The sequence below is a fragment of the Leptosomus discolor genome, chromosome 8 (assembly GCF_034619465.1).
Source record: "Leptosomus discolor isolate bLepDis1 chromosome 8, bLepDis1.hap2, whole genome shotgun sequence".
Classification (NCBI taxonomy): domain Eukaryota; kingdom Metazoa; phylum Chordata; class Aves; order Leptosomiformes; family Leptosomidae; genus Leptosomus; species Leptosomus discolor.
Window position 1 is genome coordinate 47,251,903 of NC_141398.1, and position 21,513 is coordinate 47,273,415.

Below are 21,513 nucleotides of genomic sequence, written 5' to 3' on the forward strand. Positions count from 1 at the left end.
CAGCAAAAGTAGTAACAGATTTCATAATTAGGAGGAAGCACAATTCAATATATTTTCCTGTCTTTTTCAGATTATTGGAAAATAAGGCTAAATGCATGATGCCACTGTGGCAGCAAAGTTGTCTGTAGCCCTCCATCAAAATATAATAAACATAGATTAGCCTCCTTAGGTTTTTTGGAAAAACAATTAGGAATGAAATAACCTCATGCTGACATTTAAGCTGTTGTCAAGTTAACAAAACAATGAACTCAGTATCTTTTGCTTTAAGGTATTTTGCATGCTCAGTAGTGCATCATTGCATCACTTTATATATAATAAGTTATTGGCACTTTAATAGCTCTTATAATAAAGTTTACTACACGTTCTAACTACTCATAGCTTGGCTCACAACACTATATGCATACTATTTTGAATTAAGGTATTAAATATTGTTAAACCTCTTGTCAAAGGTTTCATGTTGTACTTTGGTTTTCTATTCTATAAGCATGAAAAATATGTTTGCGTAGGGTCGATACCCTTCTACCAGTAAGTTTAAGAAAGCAACATCAATTAGAAAGTGTAATTCCAGGTGATCATCACAGTAACTGAGAAGTGAGAAATAGTTCTAACTTCATAAATTTTCAAAATGCATCCACCATAACACAGCTCTGGTGAGAAATGCTATTGGAAGGTTCTTCAGTGTGAAATCTCACCTATATAAAAATACTGTTGATGCGCCAACTGACAGATGGCTGTTGAAATACCATCTTTCTTTGTTCTCATTTTCCATCAGAAGCTTTAGGACTGAATCTTCCTACCAGATTTATCATTAATGCACTATAATCCCCCAACAAAAGAACCAACTTTTCTGCTGCAGATTAATAGGCATATTCTATGTAGTATGATATTCCTCTTATGATAAGGCCACCTTTCTTAATAGACAGCTGTATTAAAAACATTTGCTACAGTTAATTGAAAAATAATCACTATAAATGCACCAAGTCACTTCAGGACTTTTATAACCACTTTCAAATAAATGACACGTAAATAGAAGTCAATCCATAAGTTTCTACTATATTATAATCTTCAGAGTTTAATTTTGTTAAAACACTGTAAAAGCATTAACCATGCCAGTTTTGAAGGTATTTATTAATAACCAAAAAATTATTTTTAAAAATCCAAAAATAAAATTATGCTTAAAATAATCTCAAAATTTGCAAAGAAATAGTACTAAGTCTAAAGGGATGGGCAAATTTTTTGATCAAAGACTTAGAAGTATGTTAAGAAAGCAGGAGCAATAGAGATGTTAAATCTGAAATACTGCTATGCTGTTTCAGTAGTCCTGTTATCTATTCTGTTGGGTTTTTATCCATTTTGGCAACAGGATCTTTTTGTTGAGGCACCAATAATATCGGCCTCAGCTGTCACGTTGCAAATAATCAGCCACACAGCACTATTTTTATAATTCATGTTTTCAATGAAAAATGTGATTCCGTCCATGGTACAATCCATAAAAATTTAAAGTATATGCTAACCTTATTTTGAAATTCCTGAATTTCCCAACTTAAGCCAGCAAAGTTTGTAAGTGTATTCTAATACTCAGATCTAATTATATTGCCTAGCAAATAGAGAAGAGCACAGTAATCTTTCTGAAGACCATCAGTATTCTTCCTGACTATGCGAAAGTTTGCAGTGTTAACTCTGTAGTAAATAACAAAGCCAATTATACATATTTATGTGTGATTACATATTGTTACCACGTGAAGAGGCATTTGCACCTTCTATCATTTTCTAATTACATTTCTATGTATTCTAATTGTATATAATTAAGATTTATCAAATGCATCTAAATGGACAAACCAGGTACCAGAACAATTAAAATGCAGCTCCTAACTTCCTTTCGTGCTTATTCACTGTTGACAGCTATAGCTTTGCAATCTTTTTTAAAAACAACATCCAAATAGCCTCAAACATAGTAAAAAACTGCTGGTCTAAGGCTATTTCTGATGTACAATCCGCTATTCCAAAGCAGCAAATACTTTAAGTAACATTAAAAATAAAACTTCTAGCAGAACAGCAAACCAAAGGAAGTTTTGAGGAAGAACTGTTGGGAGGAGGCAAAACCAGTTCTAATAATGGAAATTTAAGCCTTTTATTGCAGCAGACCACCTGTTGCAACTGACTCATTCTGTAACTATTCATGCAGGTGTTCACCTACATCACTATGAGCAGTCCCATTGCCTTCAGTGAACTACTCCCATTCAAAAATAATCATGATGGCTCAATAGAGCAGCAGAACAATACACACCAGGCTGTCCAAAAGCCATCTTCAACCTTACTTAACTCCCAAACTCAAGTTTAATTAATGCACGCTTACTGCTGGCTTCACCCGGTGGCACAGCATTTTCTTCCCTGGAAACTAGCGCTCTGCAGGCTCAGAAAATGGGAAGTGAAAGTTTCTTCAGACCTGCCACTAGTTTACTATAAAATATTTTAAAGCACCACCTATAACAAGAACACTAGCAAGACAAAGCGACAGGGATGTCCATGTAAGAAATTTCTCTGAAAGCAGCAGTAAACGATGGCAGAATATGCCCCAAATCGACGAGCTGATGCTACTACCTGCGTCTCCCACACTGACAGCTTGACACAGCCCTGGGAAAAGAACAAGATGGAAAAGCTACTGCACTTCCCAAGTGTGTAATAGCTCTGTTCAGCCTTCTAATGGACAAACTAGAAGTTCCAACTTTTCGGTTAAATTGACTGTGGCAGATTGGGTCTTTGCAATTACTACCGACTTGTACTGAGCACAAGATATTACTAGGTTTTTCTCGTATTTCTGTGGTCTGAGACAACTGGCCACAAATAGTTTTCTTGAATGCAAATTCAGCTTGAGATCTGAGGAGGCCAGTTCTATCATTTCTTATATCATCACAAGTAATAAAAATACCTAAGCCAAATTTTGCCATCAGCTACACTGTGCATTCCCCCCCCCCAAAAAAAAATTAAAAAAAAAAAAAAGCAACCCCCTCTCTCCTAAGTCTGCACAACCGCATAGTCAGATTTTCATTTTGTGCTTATGTACTTGCAGAGAAGATAAAAAAATTGTGGATGATGCACAGATACAGTAGAAATTATTAGTCTGTTAGACATTTTCTTGAGTTACTACAGTAAACATTTTTGTTAGCAAAGAAAAATGCAAAGTAGATGCACCTAATGAGGACTTCCCTTTGTACAGGAGTTTTCACTATGAAATTTAACTTTTCATCACTTCATCATTTCAGCCACTATAAATACATGGTTAAGAGGTGCACACAGGGAAACTGCTTTATCCACTGCTGGAATCCAGCAGCTATTTAACAATTCACGGAAAAGCTACCCTTTGAGAAGGACTGTATCATCTCTATTTGAAATTGAAAGGACAATTCGAGTAAGCGGAATAATATAATTATGTAACCTGGAATTTTGCCAGAGCATCAAGCTTAATACTTCATCAAGCTTTTTAGAACGCTGAAATGGATCTTTAATACCCAGAAAAGCTCAGGACCTTTCCTGCAAGGTCTCGCCGGGTCTCGCCAGCGCCCCGTGGCTGCGCAGAGCGGAGGAGCGCCGGGAGGGAGCGGTGCCACCTCCGCACACGCAGCCCCGCGGGGCTCCGCTCTGGCTCGGCCCAGCTGCTCCTCGGTCCCTCCTTGCTCAATTCGCCATAACTGACAATCACATCGACTTGAAGAGCCTGAAATATTCCACTGGTAATCTGAAGCAAGAGAATGACCTTTTCTAACAGGATATGCTGACCTTTGAACATCGTAGAAAGAATTTAACATTCAAACACAAAGCACCAAACCGCAAGGAAATCAGAGCCTCACCTTTCACGCTCATGTTCGAGACTGTAGTGAGCGGCCCTACTCCTTAAGCAGACCGAATCGCAAGTTGCAGTTACGGATTTCATTTAGTGTTTGCAAAATCTAGTGCGCCTGGGGGGTCCACACTGCTTCCGTAAAGCGGCTGAGCTCGGGCAGCGGAGTTCCGCGTGGGGTGCCGGGGGGGTGGGGGGTGGGGGTGGTGTCAGGCTTGCACCCTTGTGCCCGACCGCGGTAGGGGCAAGACCGGACTCCAGTGGAGAACGTGACCCCCTGCATCCCGCGGGCGGGGCTGGAGCCCGCTCTCGGGCACGGGAGACCCGCCGCCCTGCGGCGGAGGGGCCGGGAGGGCTCGGACCGCTCCTGCCCGCTGCGCAAAGCTTTGCAACGCGCTTCGCGCACGATCTAACCATCATCTTGTTCCGATACTTCGGCATCCTGAGCAAAAGGTCTCAGCCTCGCCTAATCGGCAATCCCAGGGAAAAGACATCCTGTATGAAATAACCCTGACTTCTTCAACCTGTGTTGCCTATGGGAGATTTGAAAAAACCTCTAATGGGCTTACATGTGTCGCTATAATTTTACACGTAGTCTATCGGTACGGCAACCTTTCGCGGCCGTGCTCCCGGCTGTCCGAACAGCAGCGGCTCACGCCGTTACACACCTCCATCGCCAGCTCGGAGGCGTCCGGGAGGACACAAAGCCCCCGCTGCCACGGGGTGCCCCCGCGGCGGGATCTGTTGGCCGGGGGCGCTCCCTCCCCGCCCTGCACGGCGGTGAGCCCTTCCCCCGACACCGCCACCTGCCCCCCGCCTCCCCCCCCCCCGGCCCTTTCCCTAAGTAACGTCGCCCCTCACAAGCTAACCCGATGTGATGGATAACCAGAGGGATGGGAGCCAGCGCAGGCAGCAGGCTAAGTGCGCCTTTTTATTAACTTCTTGTAAAGTAATAGCTCCATTTTAGCTGTCACTCCTGTCAGACAACAGCCGCACAATAGCGCGTGATGGGCTCTCCCCGGCGCCTGAGCGGCAGGCAGCACGCTGCAGCCCGGCAGGCAGCTGGGCATGCCGCACGGCTGGAGCCGCACGGGCGCTCTGCCACGAGTAGGGGGCGAAAGGGGAGGAACAGAAGACGAAGGGGAGGACCGGCTCCCTTTTACCCCACCGGGACCCCACGCAGATCCCAAACAAAGGCGGGCAGCCGGGATTCAGGTTCACCCGAGCCACCGGTCCTGGAGGGGGACCGCACTGTTCGCCCGCTCCACCTCCGCCTGGGTCGCCACGGACGCGCTCCTGGTGGCCAGCACCGCCGGGCCCCTCTCCGCTGACGGGAAAATCCCAGCAGGCGGCCGGGAGGATGGGGCCTGGGGTATGATGCACGGCGGGGGACTGAGCCGGCGTGTCTCAACGGCGCCACTACCGGCTCCCCGTAGGGACGGGGCGAGGACGGCGGCTGCCCCGCCGCCACGTCCTCCGCCTCCCCCGTTCTGTGCCTGCCCGGACGGGAGGAGCACCGCGGCCCCGCCGCCTGCGGCGGCTTGCGGGGCTCCGTGGGGGGCGGGCACATGCGTACAAGCGGCTCATCCAGGCAAACACCCCTCACATCTTAAATGAGCCTCATTTACTGGCAGCTTCTCCAGTCGGGCTGGGAGCTGCCGAGCCGCGCTCAGACCGCCTCACGGGGAGTGTCCGTCCCCCCCGGGGGCAGGCCAGCCCCGACGGAGCCCGCCGCGCCCCACGCTAGATGGGACTGAGCACGGCGGCGGCTCCGGACGCGGGCGGCGGAGGCTGAGCGCGCCCCGCGCGGGGGCGCCGGGCATGGCCGCGGGCGGGCGGGGGCCGGCCGAGCCGTAGCCGCGGGCCACAGCGCCCTCGCGGGGGGCCGCCACCGCGCCCGGCCGCGGCCATGGAGCGCCGGTGATCGCCGCCGCAGAGTCGCCGCCGCGGCCCGCCGGGAGACAATGGCCCTGCACAAACTCTGCTCGGTGCTGGAAGGTAGGAGCCGCGGGCGGCACGCCGCCCTCCGCGGGAGAAGCTGCCCGCGCGCCGCCGGAGGGGAGATGGCGGTACCTCCGGAGGCGCCCGCCCCTTCGGCTGGCCCGTGCGGCCCCCGCTCTGCCCCGGCCGCCCTCCTACCGCCAGCGGAAACTTTGGTACGGGAGGCACGGGGGCTGCGCAAGGGGCGGCCGCCTCGCTGCTGCCGGGGCTGGTCCTCCCGGGCGGCTGCTGACCCCCCACGCCGCCCCACCGCACCGCTGCCCGGCGGGGCGACTGGCGGGTCCCCGGTCCCGGTCTGCCCCGCGCGAAAGCCGGCGCTGCGGGGCCGGTAGCGGCTGGGGCTGCAGGCGGACGCTGCCGGGCGCCCACCGCGGGGCCGTGGCGGGCCGGGAACCCACAGCCATCCCGGCCTGCTCCCGTCCCCGCTGGGCGCGGAGGGGCGGCGAGGGCACCTCGGTTGAGGGGGGGGCGTGTGTGTGTGTGTGTGCGCGCGTCCCAGCCCGCAGAAACGTGGGTCACGGTGGCAGCCACCCTGCCCCAGTGCCCCGCGTATTTCCGAGACACACCGAGAGCTTCTTACGCTCCAGTCTTCTCACAGTAAAAATACTCGGCTTTTGGAACTCTCCGAACGAGCTGCCGAGCAGTGATCAGGTTATCATACTTGTTATCGGGAGCAAGATCTGTTTTCACGAAATCAGTCACGTTAGTCACGAGCTACTGCCGGACCGGTATGCACCTGTGCTTCTCTTCCTCTCGAGGCTTTTAAATCTTGTTTCTAAGTTCTTCAGGTTCAGAGGTAAACAACTGAGGAAGGCTCATCCTAGCATTCCTTTGTCTGTGGAATTATTTGTAGAGCTCAACAATGGGCAAGGATTTTCTTTTAGAAAATGAAGCCAGACATGGCAGTTAACCTTGTGCCTCAAGAGATTATTTCCAGCATTCTGTTATCTTTAGCAATAGCAGACCTGAACCACCAGGGATTTTTTTATTATTATTATTAAATTGTTCTGTTAGGAAATTTTGGGGCATCTTCTTGCATTATTGAAGCCAAAAGGCATTACTGCAGACTGGAGAACTGTTTCTGATACGCATTGATGTCCTCCCACAGTATGAAAGTTTTAAAGTCAGTTTTAAATCCAGAATGTTTCCATGGCCCATAAAGTCCCATGTTTCTGGCCTGAAGGACAGATGCCTTGAGAGTTTCAATAAGTATTTGTAATTTATTAGCATAATAATTGAGGGACAGAAGATACTTGGTCTCAATAAATGTTTGTCTCTCTATATAGGTGTTAACCATCCTCTGAGTTTAGGTAACACAGGAACATAAGGCTTAGATGGGGGAGAAAAGGCATTTAGATTTTATTTTTCTACTTTCTCTTTAAGTAACATAGTTAAATACTATAAACCACTATAAAAACAACTGCAAAATACAACTGACATTTCTGCTTCTTAATTACTTTCTACATATGCAGGTTTAATTACATTTTAGAAATACGTGATTGCTGCAAATGTGAGTATACAGGTTTTCTCCTGAATAGACCTCATGCCAATCTTTTATAATCACACTAGTATCCGGGTAAAAAGTCCTTTTACAGGAAGTTTTTTTGTGTTATTCATAAGCTATATATTGCACAAAGCCATTAGTCAATAACTTGTTAGTATTCTAAATGCATCACTTGCCACGACTACAGAAGCAACCCATCATTACTTAGCATCATACACTCCCTTTTATCTCTTCTTCACTAGAAGTCTTCATACAGTCCAATTATTACATCTAATCACATGGGGAAAAAAAAAAGATTCCTATAAATAGGCATATAGATTTAATCCCAAAAGGAGACTGTTTGGAATAATATTCAAAGTAAACCTCCATATTTTACAAGTTGCATCTTAAATTCTTCATGGAAACTCTGCCTACAGTGGCTTTAGGGTTTTTTTTTTTCTCCATACAAATAGCTTTGTGTGCAGAACTGGGGGAATTCTGCTAAACTATTTATGAAGTACAGTGAGGCTCAGTATATTGTGAAAAGTCATCTCTTTTAATAATACTTAGAAACAGTTTAGTCTTCCGTTCTTAACATGAAATGTATATATACATTTCTGTCATCCACAAAGGTTGTATTTTTTGGCTGTATCCCTCAGGGTAGAAGCAAGCCCATCACACTCGCTTTGCGGCAGTTCAGATTTCTTCTGTTATGCTTGTTCAGAACTACTCTGGTTCTTCCTCAGCTACCAATAATAAGGGCTGATTTAAATAAACATCTTAATATAATTCTTACTGCCTCTCTCCATAATGTTCAGCAAAACTTTTAAAAGTCTCATCCTGAATCTTATCATCTTACATTAATTACTCGCTCACATCCAGATCTACCAGCCAGTAGCGCTGAGTGGAAGTGATGGTGGACCACGGCAGCACTGAGGTTGCAATCACTGCAGGTTTTGTTGAAGTGGAGTCCAGCCAATACCCCCCTGCTTTCTCAGTGGTATACGTAACCTATTGGAGGCCAAGGTGCTCACTGCATTTTGGCTGTTTAAAGACAAAGCCTTTTCCTCCCATCGTCAGTTCTCAATGAGATTTTAAACACACCAGAATAATTCTTTAATCCTAGCACAGCTTGCAAAATGCAACTGCTCTACATCAATAAAGCATTATAACCCTCCTCTTCGGAAGAGAGAAAAGCAGCTGTTTCCTTAGTAAAGCCATGTTCCTGTTATGCTTTGGAAGTAAATATGTCTATCTCAAATTTCCTCATATCTGCTATTCCCCTAAAATGTGTTTGCTAAGAGTTTCTTCAAATATGCTCCCTCTTTCATTTCCATATGGTATTATTTTGTTAAAAAAAAAAACATAACCCATAAGTTAAATCCTGATTGTACATTAGTTTTAGACTATTTCAGTTAATATATTGGAGTAACTTAAAAAGCCCAAAAGAGAATTCTGTAGTTTCTGTCCTGATAATTCAACAAGCAACCAGGGTTTGGACAAATTACTGCTACTTCTGGAAAGTTGACATTCCCAGCCTTCCAATGAGGTACAGAATTATTTCCAACTCTGGCAGGTTGCAAGAATGTGGAGTACTATGATTAACTTCCTGCCATTCTGCTCAGCCCCCTCATTTGCATTTTGGCATGAATTTAACAGCTAATTTCGCACAAACAAGTAGTGTTAGGAAGTAATTCTTCCTTTCACACAAAAGCTAGGAATTACGGCCTCCTGTTTCCATAATGAAAAGGTATAACAATGGCCCAAAAAGCTAAAAACGATCAGAGAAAAAAAAAAAGGTAATTAAAAAATCTGTTAATGATTTAATGATTTGTCCACTGAAACCAAAAACAAAGTACTGACTGTAGAGACTACAGTGGCCCTGACAAAGGCAGTATTAAGTGTAAGTCAGATTTTCATTTTTTACTTAAAACCAGGATCTACTTGCAACCTTTTCCGCTGCATTCAAAGAAAGCTAAGCACCAAGCAGCTTGCACCGCTAAGCGGTAGTAACTCAAGTAACTGTAGAGTAGGATTCAAAAAGCTGTTGTGTTATAAACAAGGAAAGTATTTGGTGGCATGTATTATGGCTTGTATATATTATGCCATATACAAACTTGATACCCAAAACGCACCACTCAGAGTAGCATTGCTTCAAAAACACTAACTCAGTTTTCCTAAGACACAGTTGACAGCGACTGCTAAAATTTTTACAGAGCAACTTGGTTATAATTACACTGATACTAGAAAAGTTCAGTGTATAAATCAGGTATATCGTTGTAGCTGGAGTACAGAATAACACTGGACTGAAGCTAAAGGAGCTATTGAATTATGTATCCCTGTCTAATGAAAAAGTTAAGATTTTCAACACCTTCCCAAAGGTTTAATTCACGGAGAGATACAGACATAAAAATTATATCCAAAATGAAACTTTGTAAGCTCTTCATCATTTATGAACCTGTCAGAAATTCACAATATAATTCATTGCAGGAATGGTGAAGAGAGCTGGTAAACATCTGCAGTTACACCAGAAATTCTGTATACTCTTGTACATGTTTACATACAAAACAGGTTATACGTGTAGTGATGGACATGCTGATCTGGATTGAAGTAAAATCTTAATTAGAGTGTCTTGGATACAATTGGGGTTCTAGCACTGCAAAACAAACTTGCTGGTTTTCTGCCTTACATACTCCAAATTGTTTTTTTAATTAATGAAGCACTTACAGTCTTGGACAACTTAAGTAGCTTGCTGCCTCTGTTGATACATATATGACTGACAACTGCTGCCTCAGTACTGCCAGTGATTGGAGTGGGGAGTGTAAATTTTTCAACAGAAAAGCAGCAGGTAACTTTTCATGAAAAAGTTCCAAGTTTCTTTTACCTTATCTTTGTGCTTCACTCCATTTTCTGTTACTACAAAGCTGACCCACTATGCAGCAGGAAAGGACTGCCAATATGTTAACAATACATTTCACAAAACCTGCTTCTTCAGCATCTCTTTTTAAGGGACTGAGAGTGAGTAGCAAGAAAAAAATAGTTATTTATACTCTGTGCAGAAATTGTTGTCAGACATGACAGAAGACAGCAGAATTTCTAATATTAATTCCGTAACAGACATTCCTGAAAAGATTTCCACTGAAAAATACACTATATTGATAGTAAAGAACAAGAGATGAAGTTTGGTACAATCTGATCTATTTTTAAATCAAAAGTGTTGCTATCCAAGTGTTCTAGGAATAAGTAGTTTCTGAGAAAGATGTATTCAGAATAGTTATGTACAGCAGGATCAGTTCTGTCAGCTAGAGGGGAACCATCAGAACTGAAGTCAGTGTATATATTTTAATAAGGTTTTTGGAACCCCTCATCAACATGGTTTGCACATGCAGTCTTCTCATCAGTCTGTTTCTGCACACAGCTTGGAGATGAGAAAAGATCTTCCATATAAAAAGGAAAGCTTCTATTTTAAAAATGAAAAATACCATTCTTCTGGCAGAAGTTTTGCTGGCAGACATACCCAGGAATGGATTATAAGTACCAGGATGTGGAGCAACTGGTAAAATGAAGCAGCCCACAGCTGCTTATACATTTCTAATGGAGGAAGGGATCAGAAATGTTAAATGTTTTGTGCAGACCTGGAGGGGACTCTGTCACAGGTCCATCCAAGCATGAATTGTTCTACAGATGACTTTGATCAAAGGGACATGGGAGAACTGCATTCACTTCCTGAATCAGTTAACCTGGTTTCTCTGTAGAGATGCAGACTCCCAGTTTGTTTCTTTGGCAATCTTAAAGAGCAGAATCCCTACTGGAAACAGCTGGAGTGAGACGAAACTGTTATATCTGAGAGCAGACCTGAGTGCATTCAGATATCCTGCTGGCATGCTAATGGCTAACAAGATTTGGATCTTAGGCTCTAGAGTCACCATTAATAGCTGGTGAAGCCCACTTCTGCTATCAAGTCTGTGTGAGGAGGATTAAAAATGTGTTGGCAGGTCCACTAGCATGCTCTGGGTAAGACAAACAGCTAAAATACATCTTGGCTGATTCACATCTTCATCTCTGTTAACTTTATTCTGTGGCAATCCTGCAGTATATTCCCAGATGAGCAAATCACTGGAGCTGTTAATAGGCTAAGTTATAGGCAGCCATCTTAACTGCTCTTTGATACTCATTTTACCAATCTGCAAATGTCCTGTTGAGACCACAAGAGATTAGGGAATATATACAGACTATGAACTCTAAGAGCATGTGGGATTTGAAAACTGCTGTGTTTTCATCCTCAGCAATAGAATTGTTTGCCTAAAGAAGCAGCGACAGATGCAATCCAGTATTCGTTTTATCGATTAGCAAATGTCACCAAATGCTAGGAAGAGACAGAAAAATCTCATTCTCTGGAATTTTCAGTTTGTGTTTCTGAGCTAAAAATGGCTTGAATCAGAAATGCACTTAATTAGCTTTCTGAAAGAAGAAGAGATGACCACACAATTACATAAAATCCAGAGTGTCGGGACACTTTACCTTGTCTGTCTAAATTGCAGAAGTTCTTTACAAGAAGACTGGTCAGTTACTTTGAATTTGTGCAGCATCTGACATCATGGGACCCTATACTTTTCAGAGTCCTTAAAAGCAACCAAATCACATATAAGTAATTTATGTTGTACATACGATCTTGGCCAGAGAATGATAGGATATGACATCACAAATGTCCCCACCACATTAATAGCTAACATTCATGTTTAGACATATGTGGGGAAAAAAGCTGGGATACTGTGATTAGCAGTTACTGGAAGTTACATTAATTTTAGCATAGGGGGCAAACCAAGAGCTAGGTTTAAGAATAGTAGACAGAAAAAGATTCATTCCCATAAGGCAAAACATAGTATATAATTAAGATCAAGCATTTGTTGCTCTAGGCTGTATCTGCCAGAAAGAAGCAGGCATCCTGGCAAGATTTTCTAACATGCGTGACCTGTGTGTTGCCAATTACTGTCTATTTGGACTATATGTATACAAGGTGCTGCCTAATCCAGGGAGTACAGGACAGAGATAAAACAGTGAATCCTGCTTTAAGCAATGTCTGTCGTCTTTATCCCTAGGATTCTGACTGCTGCTATACTAAGAATGTGTAATACTCTAAATGATTAAGTCTTTATTTAAAAAAATCGGTGGAATTTTTCACTGTTTCTCAGTTGTGCATGACTGCTCCCCAGTTTGATCCTCAGCTTGCCCTGCATGCATAGATCCCCACTGTCATCACTGAAGACAGACACTGCTCTCGGAGCCACACAGCAAATCTAGTCTGTTTTCTCTGTATGTGAAGGTCCCTAGAGCATGCAGAAAAAGCAGAGGAAAGACATACCACAGGGAGCTCAGAGTAGTGCTGTATCCCATGAAATCTGAAGAATGCATCTCACCAGAAAGTACAAGCATATGTCAGATTTGCAGCCTAAATCTGTTTTTATAAGCAACACACTGATTTCTCAATATTAGGCTGAGCACCCATTTACTGTGAAATAACTATAGTATTCTTATTTTTAAAGAGAAATAGCCACTCATTTGTGAATCTATCTCTATATACTTCAGTGCATGAATTAACACATTTTTTTGCAGCTTAGATTAATTTTAGAGAATTTTAAGAAATGCCAGCAAAGAAAAGCTTGACTTCTGCAAACAATGCATAGTTTATTACACCAGTTTGGGGGATTCTTTCATATTATTCCTTAAGTCTATTTTGACAACAGAATAGTAATAAGAATTTGCAATGTATGGTTAGTGTCTTCACTCTTAAAAATTTATACAGCTGTCTGCAGGCTATGTGATCTAAAATATTTCATGCAAAGAAGTGAAGAAAATGAAAAATTGATTCTTTTAAAAACAGAGACAGAAGCTTGCTGCTTTCTCTTTATTTCTAGTTAATGTTCACACAGGTAAAAACTATCAGAGCTTTAAATGGTAGTACAAATGTATGCATCATAATTAGTGGAATAAAAGTCTGTAGCAAGTACCAGATTCATGAATAAAAGAAGCCCCTCTTAATCTATCTGCCTCAGTGGCTGTGCTGCTGCTGGCTTTAAGATCGCCTCTTCTACAGTGTACATATCATGAAGTAGAAGCTCAATATAAGGTGCAGAAGCACTAACCTCTATTATATTTACCAAATAAATATCTCTTTAAGTTTATAAGGTCAGCCTCCCATATTTTAGTGTCCTCTAGGAGAATTCTCACCGTACTCCTCCATTAAAAACAAAACAATCAAACCCATCCTTCTGTCCCTTTGATATTCAGTGCAGTCATGCAATCCTGCACTGTTTGTGCTGTTGCTTACATTAGCTAGCCACATTCAAGTGGCATTTTTGTAGATACTTACTACTTCAGCTTTCTGTACCATAACAGAATAATAGACCTAAGTCTAGAGTTATCTTTCAACCACACTGAAGAACAGTCATGTCACAGTGATATGTAATAGACTTTAAAAGAGGAAAAAAGAAGGAGCAGAAGAATACTGTGTCCCATTGAAAGTTCAGGTGCATTATAACAATTTGAATTTCAGTTTATCAGAAATTATATTATTTAAAAGGATTATTCTTCATCCTTCTGAAAGTGCTACAAGGCTTTTAGTGAAAGTAGTTTGATATCTCATGTCTGTTCTAATTGCTGTGTCTCTGTCCCCACATGCAGTACAAGGGTGCTGGTTCAGCCCTAGCTCTCCACTGCACCATCCTACAGGATCTGTCTTTTCCCTGGACATCTTCCTTCTTTCTCACTGACTTGTATGGTCCAAATTAGTGTTTGAGACTCGAAAATATTTTTCCAGGAAGCAGTATGAATTTAGAATACCAAGTGATTGCTTTGTTGTTTTTAACATGCATACAAAAATGGGTTAATGGAAGCAGTCTGAAAGGTCTAAAAATATACCGACTGATTTTTTTCCCCTTCTTTCTTTTCCTTTCATCCTGAGTGTTGATAGGCCTTGTTTTCAGCCAAAAAAATCCTGTTTGCTATCTCACACTATACTGTGTCATGTAAGTGCATGCAGTTTAAGGCAATACTACCTCAGGCATCCCTGCCCAGTACTCTCAGGAAGAACAGATATAAGTCCTCTCTCCACCTTTTTGCTAGCAATGTCACAGAGATAAGGACAGCACACATACAGAGTATTAGTCAGACACCTCTTTTCTTTATCATGCTATCACCCGGGATAAAAGTAATGGCAAAGGAAGGCCCTTAAACATTTGCTACCTGGGCGGCTTTGAATACATTTTAAGAGTTGTTGAGAGCGTGAGAAGGACAGGCATTGCCAGAGAAAGGCAAGAGATGGAAGAGATTAAAAATGAAGAAGATGAAAAGGGCAGGGAACAAAGAGAAGGTGGCCCACACTTACTATATCCACTCATCCATACAACATGACAAAAGGAAGACAGTAAGACAAATATTCAGCCCATTTATCTTTGTTAATTGCCTGCATATCCATGCTGTTCTGCTGGAAATATGCACTGTTCTTTTGCACTTACACATGCATACACAGCTCTGGACTGTTAATAGAAATGGCACAGGTTTTAGTGAAAGCCAATCAGATTTTCTGAAGTCCTTTTAGGAGGCTTGTTTCTGCATCATTTCAAGAAGGGAAATCACTGGTTAGCGTAACTGAACATGTATTCTTATGTTGTCTCTATCTGTATGAGAGAGCACAATCACTGAAATAAACATACATGCTTACTAAAGAAAAAAAAACAGGTATACTGTGTTAGCTATAGTAGATAGCTGTACTAAAAAACAACCCAACAAACCCCCAGATTTTTCCACTGTTACTTGAAAGTTACTTTCTGCGTTAATTCTGTCATGAAAGTATTTATTTTACTCATATTTCTGTCTTTGTTTGCTTTAAGAAAAATAGACAAAGCCCATTTCACATTTTAAGAAGCAGCACAAGAAGTTAGATTGCTATGTCCTTGCAAAACAGCAGGCGGGCAGAGCACATCTTTAAGAAAGGTTAATTCAGTAGAAGAACATACTGACACATGATTTACATAGGACTGTTGAAACTGCATTTACTTTAGCAATAAAAGCTAACTTTGAAGTGTTGCTCCAAAACCAGTGTAGGAAAAAAGCAAAGAAAATAGATGGACAACTTTATATCCACTACAAAGATTCTCTGTTAGGGACAAATGATCTCAGGAGTACAAATGCATTGTAAGTTGATGCAATTAAACTCGGATCTTTGAGTGCACAGCTTAAACACAGAAGCAGCAAAACCAAACTGCAAATCATTTTGAAGTAGCAGCATCTATGTAAGAAATACTAAAACCTAAAAATATCTGAAAACTAATGTCAATCGTATGTTAATAAAGGTGGGATATTTGTTTATTTTATTTGCTTTTTAAAGTCTTTAGATTAGTCATTGTCCATAACTTGAAGACCAGTAATAGGTACTAGATACTTTCTTCTGAAAGATGTATTTTCAATGTAGGGCGAGTCAGCACTGATTAACAGTTGATACTTTGTGTTGGTATAATGACAGTTATGAAGTATATTTTTCAGAATATTAATATTGATGAAAATGCAGCATTATTACAAAGATGGAAATTGCAAAACTACCGAAGTCTTAACCTACTACCTCATAATCCATCTCTAAAAATCAACCAAGTTTCTAGGAACATAACGGTTGTTTGCAAAACCCATATGGTATTTTAGAACACCCACAGTTGTGAACTCTGCTTAAAGGGAAAAAGGTTGTTGGTTAGGAAAGCCTCGTAATGATACACAGTCTGGTTTAATATGGGTAGAGAGAAGAAAGGGCAGCAGAAACATACATAATAAACCACAAGTGCTAGATGGACACTTTCAGGGGCAGACTTTGATTCCTTTTGTCTTTCCCCGAGATAATATATCTATGCCAACATTACAGTAGCATCTAGATGAGTTCAGTCAAGATCACTGTAGTTCACAGTCAGTGCATGCTCACTCTGGAACTCTCCAAAGGGCTGAAAGTCTAACAGCAACACAGGGAAAAATCACAGATAGAGAAAATGCCATTTCAGCACGAGCCACTAAAATGTCTGAGCAACAAGAGGGAACTGGGAAAATAAAATTAACTTCTTGAATGTCACAATAAAATTCCTGCTGAAATCTTTTTAATTCCTGCCGTGTTGAGGCCATGCCTATCTGACTTAGTATTAACAAGTAGATTAAGAACATGGGAAAGGCCAGACCAGGTCAAATGAAAGGTCCATCCAGCCTGGTATCTTCTTTCACAGAGATATAAAAGGAGAAAGAGTACAAAAGTAGAGCAAATTATATTTGTCCTAAATACTATCCCAGACTTCCAACAACTTCTGGCTTAAGGGGTTTCTGAATCAGAATTTTCTACCTCAAGGATGCGTTATGAAGTATGTTATTTAAAAAAAATAAAAATACTTGTTTACTTTGAACATGCCACTGCTGGCTTTGTGCGATACACCCTGGTTCCTGTATTGGAAAAGACAACAAATTGTTGCTCTCTATTCACCATCTCAATGACACTCGTGATTTTATAACTTGTATCCTATCTCTCCTCAGCCAGCTTCTGTCCAGGGCAGAGTCCTAGCCTACTTAGCTAGTTCTCCCAGATGTGTGTCCACAATTGAAGAGATACTCAAGAGGGAAGCAAATTAAAGATTTGAAGAGTGGCATAATTATACACTCTATTTCATTCTCTTTTCCCTTCCTGGTAAACCCTAACAATTTGAGGAGACAAAGCATTTTAGGAAAATCTGGACATTAAGCCTGCTTTAAAACTGTTGATGAATAGTGGAGTACGGAGTCTTTCATATGTGCTGTTCAGACTGACCCTTCTTGGGTGCAAGGAAAGGGTAAACGTAAGGGAAAGGCCAAAAGCAAAACCATCTAGACAGCTTGTTTTCAGGGGAGGGAGGGAGGGAGGGAGGGTGGGAGAGAGGGAGGGAGAAAGAAGAAAGAGGTTGGAGGAAAAAGTCTTAACAGAATCCTTAACAGGTCCAATATTTAGTCAGTTCAAATCTAGAAAACACCAGCATGTACCAACAACAGAGACTAACAGAAAACCAGAGTGCTTGCAACAGTGTACATCCTAACAGCATCCACACCTAGCTGTTGTCACTGCTCAGACTAGGTCTCTCCATCGTTAGAACTCGTATCTGCTCGTTTTCTACTGCTACATCATTTGCAGAAATCACTGGTGGTGTGGCAGCATCGCAACAACCAGTCTTGCAAGCACAATTCTATAGTGCTCGTGAAATCCATGTAGGGATAAAATCATGCAGTGTCTCCCGTGGTCCTGATTAATTTCTTGGAAGCTAAAGAAGTCTTTTGTACATGCTGTGCAAGTGAAGTTTTAGCATAAATATGGTTCAATACAGCAGTGAAACATCTCAATTTCAGGGTGTAAAAGTTACATAGAAGATAGATACCATGTAATTTTATAAAATACTTGCAAATTAGTAGATACTCCAGAAAATATTCTTAAAGTCCCCTGAAACAACAAATTGCTATTCTTATATATGCTTTCTTAAGGAACTTGGAAGAACTGACAGTGCACTTAGACTGCACTGGTTTCCTAAAGTTGAAATTTTAAGAAAGCACATAAATGAGTTACGTATTTTTGCATGTTCTGAGTTGTTTTGGTTAGTGATTCTAGGATTTGCATGAATTGGGACTGCAGAAAATGGCAAATTGCTGACGTTTTTCCTGTCCAATTTCTCTCATCAGTGTTTCTAGTAACAATCCTTGTAGTGGAAGGGATTGCCGTGGCTCAGAAGACTCAAGGTACAATTTTGGTTTGATGATTTTTCTTTCAAAAAAATGTAACTGTTTTATAATTTTTTATTAAGCAATATAAGTGAAGGGAAGTATTTGTGTTCCGGTATTAATAGCTCTTGAATTACAAATATGAATTCCAGTATTTTCCGTTTCCCCCCTATTTACTGCATTTTTTCTCCAATTGAACAAATCCACCTAGTCACAAAGATCATGTAAAGTTCACTTACCCAGTTAAAATTCTATGGTTTTAGACCTTAGAGGTGAGAAAAAACACACCATGGAAATTCATGTTTTCTGTATCTGACAACAAGCTTTTCAAAGTCCACCCACAGACATTTTTGAAGCCTGCGAGTGGGGAAGGCATCAGTTGCACAAACATTATTTTCTCATATGTGGGATTAATTCCTTGAACTGACACCTACAGAATTTCCTTGAACAATTTCTGCAGGAGAGACTAAGTTTTCACCCCCATAAATCAAAAAGCTGCCAAGATACCAGTAGAAGTTGATGTAATGATGTAATTTAGAGGAGGCAGCTAAGACCTGTATCAGCATGGACTTCCTCTCAAAGGTCTGCAAAGAAAAACTGCATAAATAACATTGTGAGGTTTAGGAAAAATCTAGCTGAAACCACATATCCTGTGTCTTATTCTCTGCAGTTCTGCTGATACCAGGGAGAAGGGCCAAAGGTACTTAAGAAGAATGTCAGAGAGATCACAGTATTCCCAGCTCCCTTCTCCTTGGATAAGGAAGTTGGAACTAACAAAGCTCCTGTGAATGGTCCAGCATGGTGCACTACCTTAGTGCACTGCATAATCTCAGTCAAGGATCATATTTCCCTGTACGTCCAGAAGAATAGCTTCGAGCTCAAATGGGACCCTTAGCTACCAGTGCAATCTACCTATTGCTAGTAATCTTATTAACTACCATTGCTCTATTTAGTTTATTTACGTTTTATAATTAATTCTGTTATAAGCATTCTGTATTCCAACAGATTATTGTAAATAGATATTCAGCCTAAGGGCCAGGTACTTCAGTATACTCTGGAATCAGGAGCAAAAATAGAAAAAGGTAACAAATATTTTGGATTAATTTTACATAGGAATGGAGAAGACATAAACCATAAAATAATGCTGCTGTATTGGCACCCACTGTGACTATTTGACTTAGAAAGAAGAGCATCGAAAAACCTAAACTGACTTGGGTAAAAAAAAAAAAAATCACTCCCTCTCCTCCCTTCCCAAGGATTACTGGACATATTTGATATTCAAAACCTGTAATCTCTTTTAGCATATACCACATCACTAAATTAAACATAAGATTTTCCTAGCTAGATATTAACAAGTGGCATAGAAGAGGGTTTTCAAACAAAATAAATTACCTCCTCCTTTTAGAGAATATGCATTGCGTTATGTCAGTGTTTTACTTTCATAAAATCAAATTTGCATGCTTGCAGGCAAGATGTATTTGATCACTTTTTTTTTTTTTTTTGCTTCAGGTGGGCAAAGTATTGGAGTGAATCGCATTCCTCCTACCCAGTGTGACAATTGGGTACGGACAAGTAATGGAGGACATTTTGCTTCACCAAATTACCCTAACATGTACCCACCAAATCAAGAGTGCATCTATATCTTGGAAGGTACATGGTGTATTTCTGTTTTGTTGTAATCTTACTGTTAAATGGGTAATCCCGAACTGTTAAAACTGTATTATTTGGCTATACTGTCAAGTATTGTATAGCCGTACTGGTAATGTAATCAATTCTGCAGTTATTTGGTTGAACAAGAAGCTAAATTTGCTCTCTGAAGTAATAACAAATTAATAGAAAATGCAAACATTCAGGAATTAGAATATATATACAGAATAAGACGTACCCACACAGACAGAAAAAGCAGCATCAGATCTGTAATCTAAAAAGGCACAGATTCACTTCCAATACTGCTGATAATAAACTACAAAACATGGTTGAAGACTATCTTCAGCATTTACCAGAACATACTGTGTTATTCTAAGTCTGTCTCACAAGCAGAACATCTTTATGTTGCCCTTTATTAATAAAGAAGACACATCTGACTGCCATAGCGTTGTACTGAAAATACAGAGATTTTAGCACTGCTGAGGTCACTTTTAAATATTAAAATAATGTGATGAGGACAAAAAACCCTCATTAACTAGAATAAAAACACATTCTAATGAGAATGTCTTGGATAAAGGCTGCAAGACTTGGGACTTTTTTTCTTCTACTAGAATGAACACAAAACCCACTTAAGTCAGCTAAAAACGTTAGTCAGCTTAATCATTAGATTCTTATCAGTTAATTGAAATATTTCAAGTAATATGTTTCAGTGAGCTTTTATTTGTACAGTATAGTACTGGTTCATAGACACCCTCATTTCTACTTCTATGAATGCACATTTGGAGCTTTGCATCTTCCTTGCTGTTGAAGGTACTGGAGAGCAGATACCCTGGCCAGCTTCAGAGTTCAGACATACCAGATCTATTGCTGGATCTCCCTTGCACAAGGCAGTTTCCATGGGGCACAGAATCAGTTTCCAGGCCTCTGTCGTCACAGTCCTCATACAGAAACATTATGGGTACCCGAGTGAGACCAAGGTCCTCCACAATTTCTAGCTAAGATATGGTCCTTCCTGCAGACCACTGCCAATATGTGCAAACAAATGTTTTTAACTCGTCTAAATAAGGCATGAGGTCTAAACAGAGTGTTAGAGGTACATGAGTAAATGGTTTCTGCATTCAGAAGAAGCAGACAGCATGTGATTCTTTAATGCTGTCATTCCAGATACCAATTAGTATCTGAAAGTTCATGTAGCTCAATAGATGACAAGAACAAGAAGCACTAAAGCTTTCACATATATAAAGTCATGGTTCCAAACTGCAGATGTGAAAGTCAAGTCACAAAGTAGCCACAGCTGTGTCTCGTCAGGATTTAGGGGTCTGATCCAAATCCTCACCTTAGGCTGTCACTGGTTCAGACTTACCAACATCTGTAGTCACCTGCATATTAATAAAGTATATATGAAGCATTTACACTTCTCTGAACATTCTAATAAACTATGTGTCCTGCCAAAAGATCTCCAAATTTGGGCTTAACATTTAGGAAATACACCAGTGAGTAGTTCTTCGTGTCTTTTTCTTTTCCATTCTTTTCTGCATCCCACAATGTTTTGTCCTTTTTTACGTACTTTGCTTTCACAGAACGCTGGCTTTAATTTATATCTTAATATTAAACCTTGGTTTAATACCTTTGCATATACGTTAATACCTGTTACATGTACTGCATTAAATTTATGTTATTTCTGACTTTTTAACAATAAAGATCAGTAAGCAAAAAAAAATTCCATAAAATTCCATGAAAAAGTATCTTCTACACAATCATTTTTTAAACTTTCATTACA

General features: G+C 41.1%; 1 protein-coding gene across 1 annotated transcript in view; it reads left to right on the forward strand.

Moving 5' to 3' along the window:
* Positions 1 to 4,906: 4,906 nt before the first annotated feature.
* Positions 4,907 to 21,513, forward strand: part of NETO2 (neuropilin and tolloid like 2) — a 31,575-nt gene continuing 14,968 nt past the window's right edge. Inside the window, exons 1-4 of the mRNA XM_086468824.1 lie at positions 4,907 to 5,410; positions 5,837 to 6,635; positions 18,048 to 18,104; positions 19,596 to 19,736. Of these exons, the coding sequence (XP_086324950.1) occupies positions 4,907 to 5,410; positions 5,837 to 6,635; positions 18,048 to 18,104; positions 19,596 to 19,736 (1,501 nt within the window). The remainder of the gene's footprint in view (positions 5,411 to 5,836; positions 6,636 to 18,047; positions 18,105 to 19,595; positions 19,737 to 21,513) is intronic.